Raw genomic sequence first — 19,566 nt, 5'->3', positions numbered from 1 at the left:
TCTACTACACCACCGTACTACATTGGGCATAAAAGAAAAAACAGAAAACTACATAGAATGCGCGCTCGCTCTCAATCCCCCACAGGAATATGCTGCTACTACTCATTCGCTTCTCGAACCAATCCCGAACGATGAAACCCGTCTTTACACCCTGTGCAAGTAAGTAAGTGTGACTAGTGACTAACAAACGCAGCATAGTAAGTAGTACAAAAGACATGGATAAAACTAGTATATAGGAAAATTAGGCTTTACAACACTACAATAGGTAGGCCCGTAATTTCCATTTCCATTGCTCCAGACCGGAGTTTCCTCCCTGTTCCCGGTGTATGTTGCTAGACAAAAGTTTCATTTGGTTCAAAATCGATCTTCTGTCAGCCACGTACTAGCAAGAGCACTACTTACTCTGTGCTGTATAGGGTGTGCTCTATGATTTTTTCCTATATTGAATTATAATTTTTTTTTTTTTCTTGTTCTCATCATGTCGGAGCGAGCGTTGCTAGTTGGCTAGCTAGTTAGCTAGGCAGCTAGCTCATCTCAAGAAAAGAAAGTTAAGTGACTTAGTTAGGTTTGTGAAAGTGACGAACGGAATATATAAAGTAGATCAAGCGTATGTGTGATATTAGGTGGTTGGACGGTGTAAACGACCCGTAATAGTAGTACTTAGTTAGTTAGTTTGCTTTGGGTTGTGTTATTTTAGTTTCTCAGTAGATGTACTGTGCTGTAAGCAGGCGTGTTCATAGACTCATATTACCAAGCTTTCCACACGTTTTCAAGATGCCATTAAGCGATCTCTCGAAACTGCCACCTCTTTCGGACCAATTGGAGCAGGCTAAACGTACTGCTGCATACCGTGCGGTTGATGAGAATTTTGATGCCAAGATTCATAAAGTAGTGGGTGTTGGTAGTGGTACTACTGTAGTTTATGTTGCCGAAAGGCTTGGAGAGTATGTGAACGATAGCAGCAACTTTGTGTGTATACCTACTGGATTCCAGTCCAAACAGTTGATTCTATCGAACAGGTTGCAGTTAGGGAGCATTGAGCAGTATCCTGAGATCGATATTGCGTTCGATGGTGCAGATGAGGTCGATGAGAATTTACAGTTGATTAAAGGTGGTGGAGCGTGCTTGTTTCAGGAAAAGTTGGTGAGCACTAGTGCGAAGAAGTTTATTGTTGTTGCAGACTCGAGAAAACGGTCGCCAAAGCACTTGGGGACCAACTGGAAACGCGGTGTGCCGATTGAAGTGGTGCCCAGTTCCTATGTGCATGTGCTTACTGCGTTGAAAGATAGACTACATTGCAAGAGCGCTATTGTGAGACAGGGCGGTAGCGCGAAAGCGGGGCCCGTGGTTACGGATAACTGCAACTTCATCATTGACGCTGACTTTGGCGAGATCGCGGACCCTAGAAAGCTACATCAAGACATCAAGATGTTGGTTGGGGTTGTTGAGACCGGGTTATTCATTGACAATGCGGAAAAGGCGTACTTCGGTTCGCCAGATGGGTCCGTCGAGCTGCAGGTGTTGTAGAACTGCACGTTGTAAATCATCATATATAAATGTAAGTATATATATATGTATATATATATACACATATAAAAGAGAGCTAGCTAGCTAAGGCCAGGCCAAGCCAGGCCAGAGAGTGTATATTCAAATAGTATTACAAATTCATCATTGGCATATGTACGATGAAACATGAAAACAAATTGGGTCAGAATAAGGTTACAAGACCCATTCTCACTACCCTTTTCGTTATTTTTTCCGCTCTCCCAATTGCGGTCGGCTAAGCTGACTGACTAGCGGCATGTATATATGGTTATAGCCTTGTTATTATTATTATTAGTATTAGTAGTAGTAGTAGTAGTATTATAAATCGAGGAAAGAAGTAAATGTCACACAGAGAAGTGGTGGACAAAGGAAGTACAATAAGAAAAGGCCTATCGATCGATCGCCGAGGGATCTTCGTTTTTGTTTTTAATTTTTTGTATTTCCGGAGATTTCCCAGCAAATCGCATTGTATTGTCTGGCAATAGCAAATTGATTATAATGGATTCCTGTATCCGCCCACTCCCTTAGGATGCCTACCCTCCCTTCAGTGGGAATCGGAGGTGTTTTTGGCGATCCACGACAACCCTTCAATCAAACCTTGACCAGTCAAAGCATTCGAACCAATAACCGACCACAATTGGTTCTTTAAATTCTCCCCCAATTGTAAAAAGTCAGACACCTCGTTGGGGGTCATGGCCCCCGGAAGATCCTGCTTGTTCGCCAAGACTAGAAGAACAACCTTTTCCATTTCTTTCTCCCCGATAATACTGAACAACTCCTCCTTCGCCTGCAACATCCGGTCCCTGTCACTTGAATCAATCACAAATATTAGCGCATTTGTTGCAGGGAAATAGTGTCTCCACAAAGGTCGCAAACGGGCTTGACCCCCCACGTCCCACATATTGAACTTGACATTCTTAAACGTCAGCGTCTCCACATTGAACCCCACTGTAGGTGCAGATGTCTTTATCTTGTTCAACTTCAACTTGTATAAGATTGTCGTTTTGCCCGCATTGTCCAACCCTAGCATCAATATCTTCATTTCACGCGAGCCAAATAGCTTCCCTAGCACTTTAGAAATTGAGTTACCCATCTTGAAATGCCAGCAAAGAGTAGTGTGCGTGTGCTAGTGCCCGTGCTTGTGTGTGTTTTTATCCCGGTGGCTTGCTACCAACTATTAACCCTCTCACACACTATCGTCTCTATTACGTACTACTGTTTCAATTATTATATTATACCCATTTAAATATAAAATATATATAATAAGAAATATTTCAGTGACTGTCTATGAAATACACAGACGAATCTCCAGCATGAAAAAAAAAACACAGGCAGAATCCAATTCCAACCCTCCAAGCCGACGTGTCTGCGACCCTACCAGTACGAAGGCAAGAGCCAGAGCGAGAGCCACTGCTCCAGAACTACAATCAAAACCAAGTATCTCAAGAATCTCAATTATCTTTTCTACGATCATCTCTGGCTACTGCAAAGTTCAAACTTAAACCTAACGTAAACTCATCGTACATACACACACCAGAGCCTGCTCCTTCCAGCAAATCTGTATGCAACCCGTGCACCAATCTTGCACCACCGCTTGTCCTACTGCGTTTCCCACCAGAGAATATCTTAATTTACCATTTGGTATAATTTTTTTTTTTTTCTTTCTTCTTTCTTTCTATGGTGTCCCTTCAGATGATTGGATGCGCTTGTTCTACCCGTTGTCACTGCAGAGAAAAAACCACTATAACAAAGGGCATCGTGGATCTTGTCATCTCTCGACAGGCACCGTTCCCAAATGGGAGATTCGACAGGCACCAAAACAACAATAGCGCACAGGGCCTGATCATCTCTTCTCTCTGTGTAAATCCCACACTCCACACAACCTAGTGTAGAGTAGTAGTAATCCCACTAACTCACACACCAAATAATGACACGACACTAGGAACGATTAACGTTAGCGCCAACGTCACAACACACACTTGTGCAGGCCTATCATGTCGTGCGTGCAGACTTTCCCGAGCAGACTTTCTCGAGCCGCCTTTTCCCACATGAAACATAAACAATGCGTGCAGCCATTGCGCCAGACGACTACGTAGCCATCTTTTGTGTACGTTATTTTTTTTTTTTTGGTTTTTTACTCCTCAGTAGAGGACGCAGCGGAACGGTTTGCACATCCCCGTCGGCTACCTTCGTTTCTAGGGATTGGGGATTCAGTCCCCAGAAACCAGCACACCACAGCGCAAAAACTCTGGGCGTCCGTTTGAGGAGAGGCGGGTCCAGAACTGGAACTATCCCAAGAAAGAGTAGTTGCTATAAAGGGTAGTGCAAGAAAAATTACCGTTTTCGGTCCGAAGGGCTGGACTGTGTGTATGGGTGCGTGAGGAAAGAAGAAAATCACATCACGTGACCGTCTCCTAGGGGAACCCTCGGTTCCCCCAAAAAAAAAAGACCAAAAAAAAAAAATAACAAAAAAACGTCATCATCAATGTGAGATATGGGCCGTTTATTTACGCTTGACATATTTCCCCTACCTTGTGACCCTACCCGCAATCCATTCTCTCCCCCCCATTCCAGGGTCTTGTGTATTGCAATTTGTATTTGTATTTTTTTTATATGCCATTCTTTGTTGATATTCGTTTTAAAGCTTCTAATACCTAAAACAATGGTTTATCAAGTTTAAATTCAAAAATAGATTGTATATAGCAAGAACAAGAGAAAAAGGCAGACAAGCAGCAGCTGATTTATAAGTCCGAACGCTAGCGAAATTGGCAGGCGAGCAACAAGTTTTAAGGGATGGCTAGTACAAGCTCGTCTTTGGATTTAAGCGTGCCGGAAAACCTGCCGCCGGCGCTTCGGTCGCAACTTGAAGAGTTAATTGCGGATTATCAAGAAGAAAACCTCACAAGCAAGGGGTACCAGCGCAAGCGCAAACAACTGTTGGAGCGGTATGCTACTACTACCCAGAATCCTCTGGTGAACTCTCCTCGATCATCTGTGGATGTAGGTAGGTCGCATAGGCATACTAAGTCTATGGCTTCGATGTCGATGGCGGGCCGATCAATAGGGATGGACAACCAGTCGATTACGTCATCGACGGCACATCATTACAAGGACACTAGTTCGTTCTATAGGGTGACTACCACTCACTCGCACTCGCTCATGAAAAGGTCTGCATCGACGATGGTTTCGTTGCCCGTCAAGCATGTGGATTTGATTGAGGACGAGAATGGGGTTAGCGGATTTGATCCAATGGTGCCGTTACTTCCGCGTTTCAACAACCAGGCTTCGAAGGATTGGGATTCGATACCTTCGATTCTTCGTGGGCGGTTCCAAATATATGGTGCCGAAACAGCAATGATCAGAATCAACGCGAAGGGTAAGGAAACGTCTATTTCGTGGGAGAAATTATACTTGAGGGCGGAAAAAATAGCCCATGAGCTCCAAGCGGGTAAGTATAAGCTATACAAAATGGACAAGGTTTTGCTCTGGTACGATCCAGATGAGTCTATTGAGTTCACAGTGTGCTTGTTGGGATGTTTCATCGCAGGGATGATCGCAGTACCTGTGTCGTTTTCGACGTACTCATTGAACGAGATTATCCAGATCATCAAATCGACGAATTCCAAGTTCATATTGATCTCAGAACAATGTTATGCAAGTTTAGATGATCTGTACGCAGACGAGAACACGAAGTTGAAATTGATCAAGAGCGAGTTCTTCTCCAAAATCACTTTTTTGAAGACAGATGACTTGGGAACGTACTCCAAGGCAAAGAAGAAGGCACCAACGTTTGATATTCCAAATGTATCATACATAGAGTTCACAAGAACGCCCTTAGGAAAATTGTCTGGGGTTATCATGAAGCATCAAGTTTTGGCTGGTCAGTTTGACAACATGGCAAGTATCTTGGACTCCCGGGAGTCCACTTCAAAGAAGAGTTCCAAAATTATCAGAAATTTCCGCCAGAAGAAATCTTTATCAAAACACATCATCCTAAACAGTTTAGACCCAACAAGATCTACCGGGTTAGTATTTGGTGTCCTTTTCAACATATTCACAGGGAACGTGTTGATTAACGTCGACAGAGACCTTCTGAAAGCCCCAGGCTTTTACGAAAGTTTAATCAGCAAGCACAAGGTAAACATTTTACTTAATGACCAACTTCAATTGAAACAAGTGGTAATCAATTACTTGGAGAATCCAGAATCTGCAACCTCAAAGAAGTCAAAAATAGACTTTACTCATATTAAACATTGCTTGACGTCATGTACAACAATTGATACCGATGTTACCGATATGGTAGTTCATAAGTGGTTAAAGAACTTAGGTTGTATGGACGCTTCCCAATGTTATACTCCTTTGCTCACCATGCTCGACTTTGGTGGCATATTCATCTCTACCAGAGATCAGTTAGGAAATCTGCAGAATTTCCCGTTACATGATGGTAAACTAAAGCTGCAGGACGAACTTTTCGTGGACAAGGAAAAGCTAAAACTGAACATTGTGAGACCTAGTATTCTCGCTATGATGAACTCAATCAGTTCGAAAAAGGACTTTTTACGTGTTGCGTCATTTGGGTTCCCGCTCCCGGACTCTACTATATGTGTCGTTAACCCGGATACTCAGACACTTGTCCCAGATTTAACCGTAGGGGAACTATGGATCAGCTCTCCAAGTATGACTGATGAATTCTACCAAATGGATAGAATCAATGATTTCGTATTCCAGGCTAGAATCAATTACAAAAGAATGTTTGCGGAGATCAACGAAGAGTTCAAGGATCCTAAACAATACACAGAAAAGCTTAATATGATTATGAGCATGTGCCCTTCTGAAACAACTTTTACAAGAACAAAACTGATGGGATTCATTCACAATGGTAAAATATTCATTCTCTCGTTGATAGAAGATATGTTTTTGCAAAATCAACTCATCAGGCTACCAAATTGGTCTCACACAAGTGATATATCCAGGTCTAAAGGCAACAAGATTATCCAAAACTTGCGCACAAACTCTAAAGACACAACATCAGACCTTCAGCCAAATAGAATCGTCCAATCATTTTACCTACAACATATTACCGAGAACATTGTGCGGACAGTAGATACAGTTTCGGAAGTAGCTGCCTTTGAACTACCACATAATCGACAGGAACACTTTTTAGTTGTAGTGGTTGAAAGCTCGGCAGCAAATAATGCAGCATTAAACCCTGGGGCATTTAATACCTCTCCACAAAAGTACCGGTCGGTCGAAAAGACAATGAATACTCTCACAGAACAAATATACAAGATGTTATGGATATTCCATAAAATCCAACCGTTTTGCGTAATGATTGTGCTACCTGGCTCTTTACCCAGAAGATACTGTTCTTTAGAAATTGCAAATAGCACAGTAGAAAAACAATTTCTGGATGGTAAGTTGAGAAGTAAATTCGTTAAATTCCAGTTGGACAATGTGATTTTAGACTTTGTCCCACATTCCTCTTATTATAACGAAAGTATCTTCTCTGAACATCTATCAAATCTAAGACACCAAAGCATAGGTGACAATATTGAACTAAATTATGGACTATCGCCTCGGGAAACCTGGCAAACATCTGGTATCGATTATAGACATTCTTCCACGGATAGCAGAACTCGGAAAGATTTTAGTACTTTTAAATCAATTATTGAAATATTGCAATTCAGAATCAAGCAGCAACCCAATGATTTCGCATTCAGTAATGGAGGAGGGTCATCTACCAATAGTACCAATATTAACTATTCGTGGAAAGCTTTTGACCGCATTCTTGCTGCTTATGCAAAAAAGATTGTCGAGTCTAAAACACCATTGAAGAAAGGCGACCGTGTAATCATTCTTTGTCAAAATTCTGTGGAATACGTGGCTATTGTTATGATATGTTTCATTTGCAGTCTCGTAGTTATTCCTTTACCTCCGCTCCTTGAATCACATGCTGAACAAGAAATTGACTTTTTGCTAAATGTTATCGAGTGTTATAATGTGAAGAGAATTTTCATTGATAGTAAGGCACATAACAGCTTCGAACAGAATTCAAAACTATCGCAAGCACTAAAACACTCAAAGCATAGCCTACCGAAAATGACAAATACTAGCAAAATAAAGGTGAAGTCAAGTATGAACCTATCTCAGTTTTGGCCATTAATAAAAAGCAAATTTGGTGAACCAGGTGCCAAACCGCAAGATCCGTGCTTAATTTGGATCAACAGGGACCGTGATGCATTTAAGGATATTCATATTGTGATGAATCATAATCTCTTATTGAATCAATGTAAGGTACTAAAAGAAACTCTACGATTAAATCCCTTGAATAGAATCTTTTCAGTGGTCAATTACCATTATGGATTAGGATTCGTTCAAACCTGCATTCTTGGGATATATACAGGTGCCACTACAAGCTTCTTTAACTCCTCAGATATTCTGCTGGATCCTAAGGATTTCCTATTAGGTCTTCAAAATTTGAGTGTCAAAGATTTATACCTGACTCCTGAGCTTTTGTACCTTGTCATGGATAAAGCAGCAGAACTGTTGGCATCGCAGTCCAACCTGACTGCAGCTGTGAAGAAGAAGGAAATTTCTCTAAGAAATGGATCTACAATATCGCCTGGATTCATGGCTAGTATCCAAAACATAATGGTACCATTCTATGGGCGCCCTAAATTCATGGCTATCGAGGCATTGGTGACAAAATATCCATTCCTGGGTGTATCGACATCACAATTAAGTTATGTTTATGAACATCACTTTAATCCATTCATATCGATGCGCTCGTATCTAGGAATTCCTCCTACTGATATATACCTTGAACCGGTCTCCTTGAGAGAGGGTATAATTAATGAAGTTGATCCAACAACTATCCCTGCTTCTGAGTTAGAAGCGTTCATTCATGTCCAGGATTCTGGTATTGTTCCTGTCTGTACAGATGTTTCAATCATCAATCCTGAAACTCAAGAACCATGCTATGAAAATGAAATTGGTGAAATCTGGTGCTGCTCCGAAGCTACAGTTTTTGATCATTATATTCCATTGACAAGCTCTCAATTTTCATTAAAGCCAAACGGCAGCAATAGAACTAAACCTAAATCTCGTAAGATAAAGCGTGATCCATTCATAGCAGAACAATTTAAAGCAAAGATCAACAACAGCGTGGACAACGGTCTAACATACCTAAGAACTGGTGACTTAGGTTTTATTAAAACAGTATCTAGAATTGATTCTCAGGGAAACAACATTACACTCTCATTACTTTATGTTTTGGGTAGTATAAGCGAGACTATCGAGGTCCTTGGTCTAACACACTTTGTTACTGATTTAGAAACCACGGTAAGGCGTTGTCATATTTCCATTAACAACTGTATGATTGTCAAGACAGGTGGGCTAATAACATGCCTAATAGAATGCAACAATAAAATGAAAACCGAATACTCAAATCTCACACCCCTAATTGTGAGTACTCTTCTAAAGAATCATGGAATTGTAGTAGATATGTGCACATTTATCAAACCGGGATCGTTGAACTACATGTACCGTGATTGGTCCAAGAACAGAAAACAAATTTTAACAGATTGGTTGAGTAAGAAGATGACCATTGATTCACAATTCTGTGTAAGCTTTGGTGAGAATAACTCTATTTATTTGTTGTCAGATTTTGAAAAGAATCAAGAGGGATTGTAATGATTTCCTTTGACAAACTGGACTCACATTGGTAACCGATTTACAGGTTTCTATAGTATGTTGATTAAAATGTCTATATATGAACTTTAGAATTAATGAAATGTTCTATAATTAACGAGTTGAAATGTATTAGTTAGTTCCGGACTCAGTATGCTCGATGCAGAGAGGCATGTATGATGTAAGAATAATAAGAATAAAGTAATGTTTATGGTCGTGGTGATGGATAAAGAAATTTACACCTTCATTTGAACAAGCAAGAAGTATGTGACCAAAAATGGCATGGTAATAAGCAAAAGAGGGTATTGTAGAATCAAAAAGAATGCAACACAATCCATTCTAGTTGTATCAGCAAGGTCTGGAGGTGTATAGCTGGCAGTAAAGTAGATAATGGTAGTCATTGTAGGCAAACCCCAATCCATAGCAATAACGAGCAAAAGCATACGGTCATGTTTCCAGTCTAACCACCCTGCCTTCACTAACCTATCGCACCAAAGAACACCAAAAATTGGCATTATACAAAGCTTCAGTAAAACCAAAACAACTGCTGTTTTCCAAAACCCTGGGTACAACTTTTGGAGCTTTAATCTACCTAAAGTAGCCCCTAGAAGCATTAAACCAAAAGGAACGGAGGCACTACCCACGTAAGATGTGTAATCCATGATGAAATTCAAAGCTGGTTGTCCATCTGGGGCCTGACGAATATGCGGAGTACTAGATGTTGTAACGAACAAAGCCTTTAACCATGGGATAAAGGCGATAACAAGCGCCAATATAACAGCTATTGAACATGGTCTTAAACAGTTCTTTAAGAAAAACACCAAAAAGTTTACACCTGGGAATTTAGCTATGCTTTTAGGTAGCCAATTGCCCGATTCCTGAATATCTTTCTTGTTAACAGTTGCATCTGAGGTGATAATTCTTTTCAAATTTGTGAGTTCTCGTTTAAGGGTAGTACTTTCAGTTTGATCGATTCCGCTCAGCGCACTTGAGCTGAAAGATGGTCTCCGGTCACCATATTGATCGACGTTGGAATATTCTCTAATCAAGTCATCCACGCCCTGAGCTGGCATAGATCTCAAGTCAATGGATCTAAGCGATGAAACAACGGATTGGGCTGCACTAGCCTGAGATATGTTCGTTGTGCGGCGAGATATAGCGCTTGTTTCATCGTCGTATTGTCTGACGGTTCCACCACTTCCCTGGTCAGAAACGTTGGAGAGGGGGATAGGGCCTTCCTCCTTAGACGACAGCGATTGGGAATCGTTCGGTATATTGAATTGCGAGGCTCTATGCGAAACGTTGGGCCTTACGGGTTCGCCCACGGTGCTTTCCTCTGAATGTGTAGCATTTTCTTCGTCCGAGTAATTGAAGTCGTTTTCTATAAGTCTGAACCCACCAAGGTTAAACAAACATATCATGAACATGGCTAGGAAAATAATGACCGAGGCAACACCTTTGTTACCTTCTTCTTGGGAGAATAACGAGCCTTGGTCCATTGTCTGCAAGATGGCGATTGGTAAATCACTGATATTGGGGAACATCCCACCAGCAAGAATACTACCGTACCATTGCTTCGGTACTGGCAACAACCTTCTGCAAACGTATGCGAAAAACAGCCCTGTACCAAAAATTAGCAACGAGGATAGACATATAATCCCGACATCTTTGATATCCTTATCCTCGATACTGCTGACGATCTTATTAAACGACAAACACGGTAGTAACACTGTCAAAACCACATCTGATAGCGTTCTGGTAGCAGCAACGGTCATGATATTACCCTTTGCCAAAGCGAACCCAGTGCCGATAATGAAATAAATCTTGATCATAGGCTTAATAGAAATCCATATTGCCTGTCCTACTGATAGACCCATGGTTATTACACTTGTGCTGGCAGCGATAGCGAATGCTCTTGCTCTTGCTCTTGCTGTATAAACCTTTTTCTTCCAAGTTCACACTCACTGTTATAAACTTAAATCCTTTTTGCGATGAGATTAATTTATTGTTTTTCCTTTTCACCACTCTCGCTAAAAGAGTCACTCACTCACTTTTCGCTTGTAACTGCTTTCCTTCTTTCTTTCCTTGTCGCTTCTACTCTCTAAGCGGACTGCTTCGCTTATCTCTCTCTATATATATCGCTTTTTCTTTTTCACTCCAAGAAACGCTCTTGAAACCCTGACCGCTTGAGATCTCCAAACCTTAGATCTCCCATCAAACACTTCACCTCACTTCTCCCCTCTTCTCTTATATATATACATTACACAAATAATACCCTAATACCTACGTCAAGCAGCAACTACTATAGAAAATCTTGAAATCATTCCATTAACTGCGTCCTCCATGAATGTTCGAGCAATAAAAACGTTAAAACCCCTACAAACGTCCAGGGGACGTAGACCCACGAAACCCGAATGAAACCCGAAGGGTGGGACTCCCAAACTAAAGAGTGGGTCGGCTCGCCCAACTCCATCCATCCCACTCCAACAATCCAATCCCACGTCCCTAAAGCCCTTTCGGCTCACAAACGAGATATATATCGTCTTATGCTTATATATAGAATGAATACCATGATATGATATGATATGGTATTGCATTGCATTGGAAGCAAGCGGGCAGTTCCCGAGCCGGAATAACGTGTCGCGTGACTGAGGTGACTCAAGCGAAGCTCTCGCTTTTTTTTTTTTTTTTTTATTATTTTTTATTACTTTTATTTTTTCCGTGCCCTGCGGCATTTTCTGCGAGCTTCTTCTAATTCGCTTCGAATTTTTGTTCTTTTTGTTCTTTTTTGTGCGCGCTTTGTTCCTTTCGTATGTTTCGACGTATCTCCCACTGCCAAGAGGAATTTCCCAAAAAAACAACTACAAAAAACAAGCGCACAAAAAGATACGAGAACGAAGCAGAAATTCCGAATGGAACGGTATAAAAGCTTAACTTTTACGTAATCCGGGCGTGGGGCTGTGCAAAAGGCAGGGGGGGGGGGGCGGTAGGGTAAGCCGGGTAACGAGGGGTTTGGGTTGGTTGGTTGGTTGGTTTAGGAGTCATGTGAGACTCACGTGAGTATCAGATTGTGTCTTTTTTTTTTTTTTTTTTAATGAGAAAGAAAAAAAAAAAATAAAGTTCCCCGATTCCGCGCTCCATTAATTCATGCATATATAGTAAACGATGGAAACGTTCGCATTTAACCTTTAACATTGCACACACACTTATAAAAGAGTAGCCTGGAGTTTGGTTGCACGTTCACAATATATAGTTTTAGAGGCAGGCAAGGTGAAAAGGTGAACAGGCCACAACTTATAGGAAAGAAGCCCTCTTTTGACGTTTTGAAAGCGAAAAGGTAAGGTGGACTAACTAATTCATATCTAGTCAGCTAGGGCATAAGTGTAGTTGCTGCTGAATCGAACTGCCGTGTTGTTGTTGTTGTTTCGCTCCCCTCCCCCACCCACCAATCTGTGATTTGCCGTTTTGTTGTTAAATAGTGTTTTAAAGGATCAGAGAAGGTCGATCTCGATTTACAGGAAGTTAAAGCGGAAGAAGAGCCCTAACGTATCCAAATCGAAGATTCTAAAGCCAATGGAGCTGCATGCAGCGCCAGATGGGTCCAAGTACGGATCCCAGTTCGGGTCCAACGTACAGAGTGGCAGGCGACAGCGATTGTACAACATGGTCAAACAGACTAAGGATACTTACTTTAATGCGGCCAAAAACTCTTTGAAAAACTACTACGGGAACGACTTGACTCCGGCAGAGGCACGCGCATTGGAGTTCGAAATGTTTCCCCCAAAGCTACTCTGCTATCCTTCGTACGCAAGACCCCTGCCAGACGGTGGCTACGTGACAGAAGTCAGAGGGTTGTTGTATTCCACGGGCCAAAAGAGTAAAAGGAACAGCTTGTTGCTGTCCATCTGCAGACAGTTCTTGAGGAACGAACCTCCGGAAAATGTGGAACAGAGCTTGGAGTCTTTGAAAAACGATTCAACGCTGTCCTTGGAAAGCACATCCACGACTTCGTCTTCTGTCTCCTCCAGCTTTTCGGAACGGTCCGTAACAGGGGCCCCACCCACGCAGGAACAGGTCTTACGGGAGAGGATTGCAGGATTCATGAACAAGAACATACCAAACGCCCCACTGCAAGCAGTGCTCTATGGTTCTCGAAATGAGACTCTGGATACTCAGACCGTTTCTGACGCATCTGGTGCTTTTAACATCTCCATGAAAAGCGATTTCAGACCGGCTGCTGCTAAGGTGAAGTGCTTGGAAACTGGCCTCGTCAATGATTGTCCAGTTTTCTTCGTAGAGAACCAAGGAGTCGGGCTAATTAGCGATATAGACGACACTATCAAACATACCGGTGTCGTTGGAGACAAAAGATCGATGTTCTTGAACGTGTTCGTCAGCAGCTTTGATGAATGGCAAATAAAGGACATGCCTCTTTGGTACAAAACGTTGAGAGATAGCAGGAACGTTGACTTTTTTTACGTCTCAAACGCCCCAGCACAGATCTTCCCCATATTATCGGAATATATTAGGGGAAACTACCCACTAGGTCCAATGTTTCTCAAACAGTACTCTGGGAACTTGCTCTCAAGTATCATGAAATCAAGCGCCCAAAGGAAACTTACTGCAATCATAAAGATTTGCAATGATTTTCCTAATAAAAAATTCATACTTGTTGGTGATTCTGGTGAACAAGATCTGGAAGCTTACACATCAACAGCTATTCAATTCCCAAACCAAATTATCGGTATATATATAAGATGTTGCAAGAACTCAATGAGTGATGAATATGATGGCGAGTCCAGAGTAATGAACTCATTAAACCAGTACATCGAAAAGCATTATCATAGCCAATTTAAAGAAAAAGCTATACCTGATCTGATTCAATTTGATTCGGACTCTGACTCAGAACTCCCTACATCTGAAAAGAAAAAGCCGCCTGAAGTGCCCAAGAGGAAACCAGTTATAAGTGAAGATCTACGGAAAGAGATCACAGAGTCTAAATCAGTACGTTCGCAACAGCCTCCTCTTCCACCAAGAAAACCAACGAGGCTTAAGATGAGGAGTATGGAAGATGCAGTGTATTCTTTACCTTCATCACAGAATGACTACGGAACCTACCCTGAGTTCTTTGACAAAAAGGCAGAAAACTGGAATGAAAGAGTGCGCACTACCGTAGACAAATTCAAGGCACACAACGTTAACACTAGATTCATGTTTTTCAACGATCCAATTGCATGCCTTGAAGATAGTCTAAAAAAGATTGATAAGTTATGATGATAATGATAATAACAATAATAATAATAATAAAAATAAAAATAAAACTAAAAGGATATTTGTAGACAGTATGTTATTATCCATAAATAGTTAGCATTAAATTCCTTTACCATTCACGAAATAGTTGAAGAATTTGAAATGTCCGTTTTTACAATTTAAGTATAAAGTAGTTAACAATAAAAAAGAGAATTGAAGGTAATAATACTATTATATACACTCACACATTATATATAATTATAGATATGCAGCGGGTATGTGTAAGTGATGTCCGTTTTTCTCATGCAGTGAGTTCAGCGTTTTGTTTTGAAGGTTCGTCGTTCTTTTTAGGAATTTCGAAAGTTGGATTGCTACCATCACCATAATCTTTGATACCGCTAGAGCTGCTACCATCAACCTCTTTTAGAGCAGTTGTGAATTCAGTTAGATCCCAAGCAGAGCCATTTGTTGCATCGGTTTCCTCCAGCATATCGAACTTCTTGTTTTCAGCGAATTTCTTCAGCACAACTTCACGTCCAGTTGGTTTCTTCTTTGATGCGTTTTCCTTCTCCTGATTGAGTCTTTCAATCTTGTGGTTCTTCTTCCATTGTGCAAAGTTTTCCATTGTGATTGGAGTTAGATTACTCTTATCCAAACGTTCTCTTTCTGTTTCGATAAACTCTTCCAATGTGATTTTTGGCTTGTTCTCCAAAGCTTCTCTCTCCAATCTCTTTTGTTCCTTAGTCTTTAACACGAAGCCTTCTGGCAAAGAGTGTCTGTACATACATTTGTCACCGCCGTTCGGACACACCCAGAACCAACCATACTTACCATTTTCGACGGCTTCAATAAAGTACTTACAAACCTTATCTGTAGTGGTCCTTGGATTTCCGTGCTTAGATTTGATAACACTTCTCAACTTTTCTTCATCCCAGTTGTCCATAGTGTCAGACTCCTTTTCAGCTCTTGTATCCTGGTACAAATCCTTCTTTTCAACCTTACGGCCAATATTCAAATCGTGCGAAAACTTACAACGAGCACCCTTGTTACAGTTACCAATTTTAAACATCGCACAGAGAACAGTCTTAGGATCAACACCCGCCTTGACTCTCTGATCTACTGGATTGAACAACGCTCTTCTTTCCGCCTCAGCAGCTTCCTTCAGTCTCTTTTCTTCGAGCTTCTTTCTCTTCAATTCTTCCTTCTTTGGATCCTGCTGGGACTCAACTTGCTTGATAAACTTTTGAACTTTAGTCGACTTGTTCTTGTTTTTCATACCAAACGTCTTGTCGACATTGTCCTTCTTCTTCTTCACTGGTTGCTGTTGTTGCTTCTTCTTTGGTGGCATCTTCTCTTCGATTTACTATATATACACGTCTGGTATCTAAATCAGAAACCCTTTCGTTGCTCTTGTATGTGAGAACCTAATAAAATCACTCACCAAAATCTCAATCCAAACACAAGGTTAAAACAACTCTCTTCCCACTAACACTCCTGTTTTTTACACCATCTCATCGCATCTCTTGATCGATATACTGTTCACGACGTTTCCTTCGCTCGAATTCCAAAATTTTTCAATATCATTCTCTACGGGTTTGATACGATATTCCACAAATATGTATCACGTGACAGGATGCGTACAATAGACCAGCATAACATCTTTACCCCCACTCCCCTCCATTGTATCTTATACGTGCCGCAGCAGTCTATAGGAACGAAGGGTTGGACACACATACGACAATCATTTCTCGATCTGGTCTGCCCCACTCGCTCCAACCAAGTGCTTATATATCAAGCCTTCCACACTTTTCTTTACGTATGCGACGCAAGTTTATATTATATGGGGTAAGTAAGTCAAAGTGCCAGTCCTCGTTAAAACTAGGCCGTCGTTGAATCACCACGGATAAACCCAACCTGGGGTGATGTTTGATGCAGCAAATGTGGCAAATGTGATAGAGAGAGAGAGAGAGAGATCACCTTGATTATCACGTCACATTTATCCTTTCAAGCGTAGAAATGAACACTTCAGGTCTTCACGTGATCAATATATCTTTAAATAAGGGTATCTTGCTGTTTTACAATACGATACCTATTGAAAACAAGTAAAGATTTGTAAAGGATGAACAATGTAATAAAAAGAGGAGGGAATAACCAAGGATTGGAAGTATTTTTTTTAGGTTTATCGACTTGAATTTGCTTTCATCACAACATTAGGATCTGAAAAGCCATGCCGCCGCCTTCACTACTGCAAGTGCGGACGTTCAGAGCATTATCCAGATGCCTTTCTAGGAACGATCTAACTAGAATGCTATTCCTGTCTCAGCGTCGTTCGGCTTCGTCAACTTCCAATCAAAGGAGACAGGGTGGTATTCTGAGGTCTAACGAATTGAAATACGCGGTGCTTGGGGGTACTTTGATCCTAGGCTACTCGTATTTTTCAAGTTACGTCAGTTCGGACTCTATTTACGGGTTAAAGCAGTATTCCACGTCAAAGAGTGCTGCCACAAACATAAATGCCAACACAAACTCGAACTCTAACTCCAACACGGTGTCTTTACTAAATGACAAGCAAGTGGAAGCTATTTTACACAAATCTGAAGAGTCCTACTTCGTTAACCGAGGGAAGGGCGTTCTACGTTACGACGTGTCCCAACTCCCTTCAAATGCTCCAATTGAGGATAACAGAGTGGAGCAGATTATTACAGTGCCTACTGAATCTTCGGAGAGTTTAGAAGACTTGTATTTCTTTGGCATTTTTGATGGGCATGGTGGCCCTTACACGTCGGCAAAGCTTTCTCAAGAACTAGTGCCATACGTTGCTTATCAATTGGGACAGATATATAACAAGGGCGCCGCGTTCTTGACATCGGAATCGATTGACGAAGCAATTACCCAGGGCTTTATTCAGCTAGATAATGATATTGTTTATGGGAGTCTTGGAAAGCTATTCGAAGATCCATCAAAGGAGAACTTGGTAGAATCCCTACCGGCTGTTTCAGGCTCCTGTGGTCTTTTGTCAATGTACGACTCGAACAACTGCACCATGAAGGTAGCTGTGACCGGGGATTCCCGTGCAATCTTGGCAAAACAATCAGATGATGGGTCGTGGACTGTCAAATCATTGAGTACTGATCAAACTGGTGATAACGAGCAAGAGGTTGAAAGAATTCGTAAAGAACACCCAGATGAGCCAAACTGTGTCCACCGTGGCAGAATATTAGGATCGTTACAGCCTTCTAGAGCATTTGGGGACTACAGGTACAAAGTAAAAGAAATCAATGGTAAATCAGTTCATGATTTACCAGACCATCTAAAAATCTACTTCAGAAGAGAGCCTAAGGATTTCTTGACTCCACCTTACGTGACAGCAAAACCCGAAATAACCACTACTCACATTGACGATTCGACAAAATTCATGGTCTTGGGATCCGATGGTCTTTTCGAATTGCTAAGCAACGAAGAAATCGCAGGCCTTGTGATCAAATGGATGGAGAAGCATCCTATCAAGAAAAACTTCAAGGTACTAAAGGAACAATCACCATATGGAAAATTACCCGCTTTGGAGGATATTTCCCCGGACAAAGAATCGCAGAGACCTGCATTCAGATACAAGACCTCCTCTAACAAAGGGAAGGCTTCCAAGAGCGAATATCTCATGGAAGACGAGAACGTTGCCACCCATTTGATCAGAAACGCTCTCAGCGGCGGTGGTAACAAGGATTACGTCTCAACTCTAGTCAGTATACCTCCAACAAAGAGCAGAAGATACAGGGATGACTTGACCGTAACTGTAGTGTTTTTTGGCAATGAAACTGAGGGAACTGATGGTAAGTTGGAGATTAACCATGTCGCAACTAAGGCAGAAACACCAAAATTATAGTCCAAAGGTTTCCCTCGATTTTAATCTCCTCGTATTTATTATAGGTATAGATCCATATAATACTCTGTATATTACCTAAGAGCATTCTCCTGATTCTACCTTGGTTTGCTCCAGATTACCTGATAAATGTCTTGAAATCACTTGGTCACGTGTTTCGTATCGTTTTCTGTATCTCAGATGCTTCGTTCTTCTAAAACAAAGCCCAGTTTGAAAAGGATAAAGAATATCGCTCCTTACTTTACTGATAGAACATAAAGGTTGGGGAGAAAGCACTATCCTAAAAAGCTGTTAACTATTGATACTAACTTATTATAGCTGGATACTATAAGTGCATAATAGTGAAGGATTTAAGGGCTATAGGTTTAATTTGGAGTTAAAAAGTATAAGGATTAAAGAGAACCAAGTTTTAATTATACGATGAACTCAAATATTACTTCAATAAAGCTAGTGCTTCTAGGAGAAGCAGCTGTGGGAAAATCTTCTATCGTTTTGAGATTTGTGTCTAATGATTTTGCTGAGAATAAAGAGCCTACTATTGGTGCTGCATTTTTGACCCAACGAGTTAACATGGCCGATCATACGATAAAGTTTGAGATATGGGATACTGCTGGTCAGGAACGGTTTGCATCTTTAGCACCAATGTATTATAGAAACGCTCAAGCAGCCCTAGTGGTATATGATGTGACGAAACCACAGTCGTTTATTAAGGCGCGTCACTGGGTAAAAGAATTACATGAACAAGCTAGTAAAGGAATTGTCATCGCTTTGGTTGGGAATAAGATGGATCTATTGGAATCCGAAGATGATAGGAAGGTTGCTAGAGAAGAAGCAGAGAAGCTAGCACAGGAGGAGAATCTGCTCTTTTTCGAAACTAGTGCAAAGACCGGTGAAAATGTTAATGAAGTATTCTTAGCTATCGGTGAAAAGATTCCACTTAAGAAAGCAAATGGTGCTGGAAATGGTGAACTGAACGCCGTAGATGACAGAAGAATCGATTTGAATAACTCTACAAACCCTGAAAATGTAAGTAACTGTGCGTGTTAAAATAAAAGAAGAGAATACTTTCATGGAACACTTTCGTTATACGGCTCACAAAGACAAGAAAAAGAACTTATACACCAGTTGTAGTACCAATTTAATATTCAGACTTAACCTAACCAGCTCTCTTTCTTCGATGCTACTAGCCACCGAATCATCCATCC

At 41.1% G+C, this 19,566-nt stretch overlaps 8 protein-coding genes across 8 annotated transcripts; 5 read left to right on the top strand and 3 right to left on the bottom strand.

Annotated features, from left to right (window-relative positions):
- Positions 1 to 708: 708 nt before the first annotated feature.
- Positions 709 to 1,527, top strand: RKI1 (ribose-5-phosphate isomerase RKI1; the record flags this gene model as incomplete). The annotated part of the gene is made up of 1 exon (XM_022821965.1): positions 709 to 1,527. One exon carries the CDS (start codon positions 709 to 711, stop codon positions 1,525 to 1,527), a length of 819 nt encoding a protein of 272 aa, XP_022678273.1.
- A 562-nt stretch (positions 1,528 to 2,089) lies between these two features.
- Positions 2,090 to 2,638, bottom strand: ARF3 (Arf family GTPase ARF3; the record flags this gene model as incomplete). The annotated part of the gene is made up of 1 exon (XM_022821964.1): positions 2,090 to 2,638. One exon carries the CDS (start codon positions 2,636 to 2,638, stop codon positions 2,090 to 2,092), a length of 549 nt encoding a protein of 182 aa, XP_022678272.1.
- Positions 2,639 to 4,338: 1,700 nt separating this feature from the next.
- On the top strand, positions 4,339 to 9,237 carry CMR2 (Cmr2p; the record flags this gene model as incomplete). Its single annotated transcript, XM_022821963.1, has 1 exon — positions 4,339 to 9,237. One exon carries the CDS (start codon positions 4,339 to 4,341, stop codon positions 9,235 to 9,237), a length of 4,899 nt encoding a protein of 1,632 aa, XP_022678271.1.
- Positions 9,238 to 9,470: 233 nt separating this feature from the next.
- Positions 9,471 to 11,111, bottom strand: ECM3 (putative ATPase ECM3; the record flags this gene model as incomplete). Its single annotated transcript, XM_022821961.1, has 1 exon — positions 9,471 to 11,111. The coding sequence occupies one exon, from the start codon at positions 11,109 to 11,111 to the stop codon at positions 9,471 to 9,473; it is 1,641 nt and encodes a 546-aa protein (XP_022678270.1).
- Positions 11,112 to 12,807: 1,696 nt separating this feature from the next.
- APP1 (phosphatidate phosphatase APP1) lies at positions 12,808 to 14,508 on the top strand (the record flags this gene model as incomplete). The annotated part of the gene is made up of 1 exon (XM_022821960.1): positions 12,808 to 14,508. The coding sequence occupies one exon, from the start codon at positions 12,808 to 12,810 to the stop codon at positions 14,506 to 14,508; it is 1,701 nt and encodes a 566-aa protein (XP_022678269.1).
- Positions 14,509 to 14,785: 277 nt separating this feature from the next.
- TMA46 (translation machinery-associated protein TMA46) lies at positions 14,786 to 15,832 on the bottom strand (the record flags this gene model as incomplete). The annotated part of the gene is made up of 1 exon (XM_022821959.1): positions 14,786 to 15,832. The coding sequence occupies one exon, from the start codon at positions 15,830 to 15,832 to the stop codon at positions 14,786 to 14,788; it is 1,047 nt and encodes a 348-aa protein (XP_022678268.1).
- An 879-nt stretch (positions 15,833 to 16,711) lies between these two features.
- On the top strand, positions 16,712 to 18,364 carry PTC5 (type 2C protein phosphatase PTC5; the record flags this gene model as incomplete). The annotated part of the gene is made up of 1 exon (XM_022821958.1): positions 16,712 to 18,364. The coding sequence occupies one exon, from the start codon at positions 16,712 to 16,714 to the stop codon at positions 18,362 to 18,364; it is 1,653 nt and encodes a 550-aa protein (XP_022678267.1).
- Positions 18,365 to 18,781: 417 nt separating this feature from the next.
- On the top strand, positions 18,782 to 19,408 carry VPS21 (Rab family GTPase; the record flags this gene model as incomplete). Its single annotated transcript, XM_022821957.1, has 1 exon — positions 18,782 to 19,408. One exon carries the CDS (start codon positions 18,782 to 18,784, stop codon positions 19,406 to 19,408), a length of 627 nt encoding a protein of 208 aa, XP_022678266.1.
- Positions 19,409 to 19,566: the final 158 nt, after the last annotated feature.

The sequence above is a fragment of the Kluyveromyces marxianus genome, chromosome 8 (assembly GCF_001417885.1).
Source record: "Kluyveromyces marxianus DMKU3-1042 DNA, complete genome, chromosome 8".
Classification (NCBI taxonomy): Eukaryota; Fungi; Ascomycota; class Saccharomycetes; order Saccharomycetales; family Saccharomycetaceae; genus Kluyveromyces; species Kluyveromyces marxianus.
Note: the sequence above shows the minus strand (reverse complement) of the source record. Positions and strands in the feature narration are given on the sequence as shown.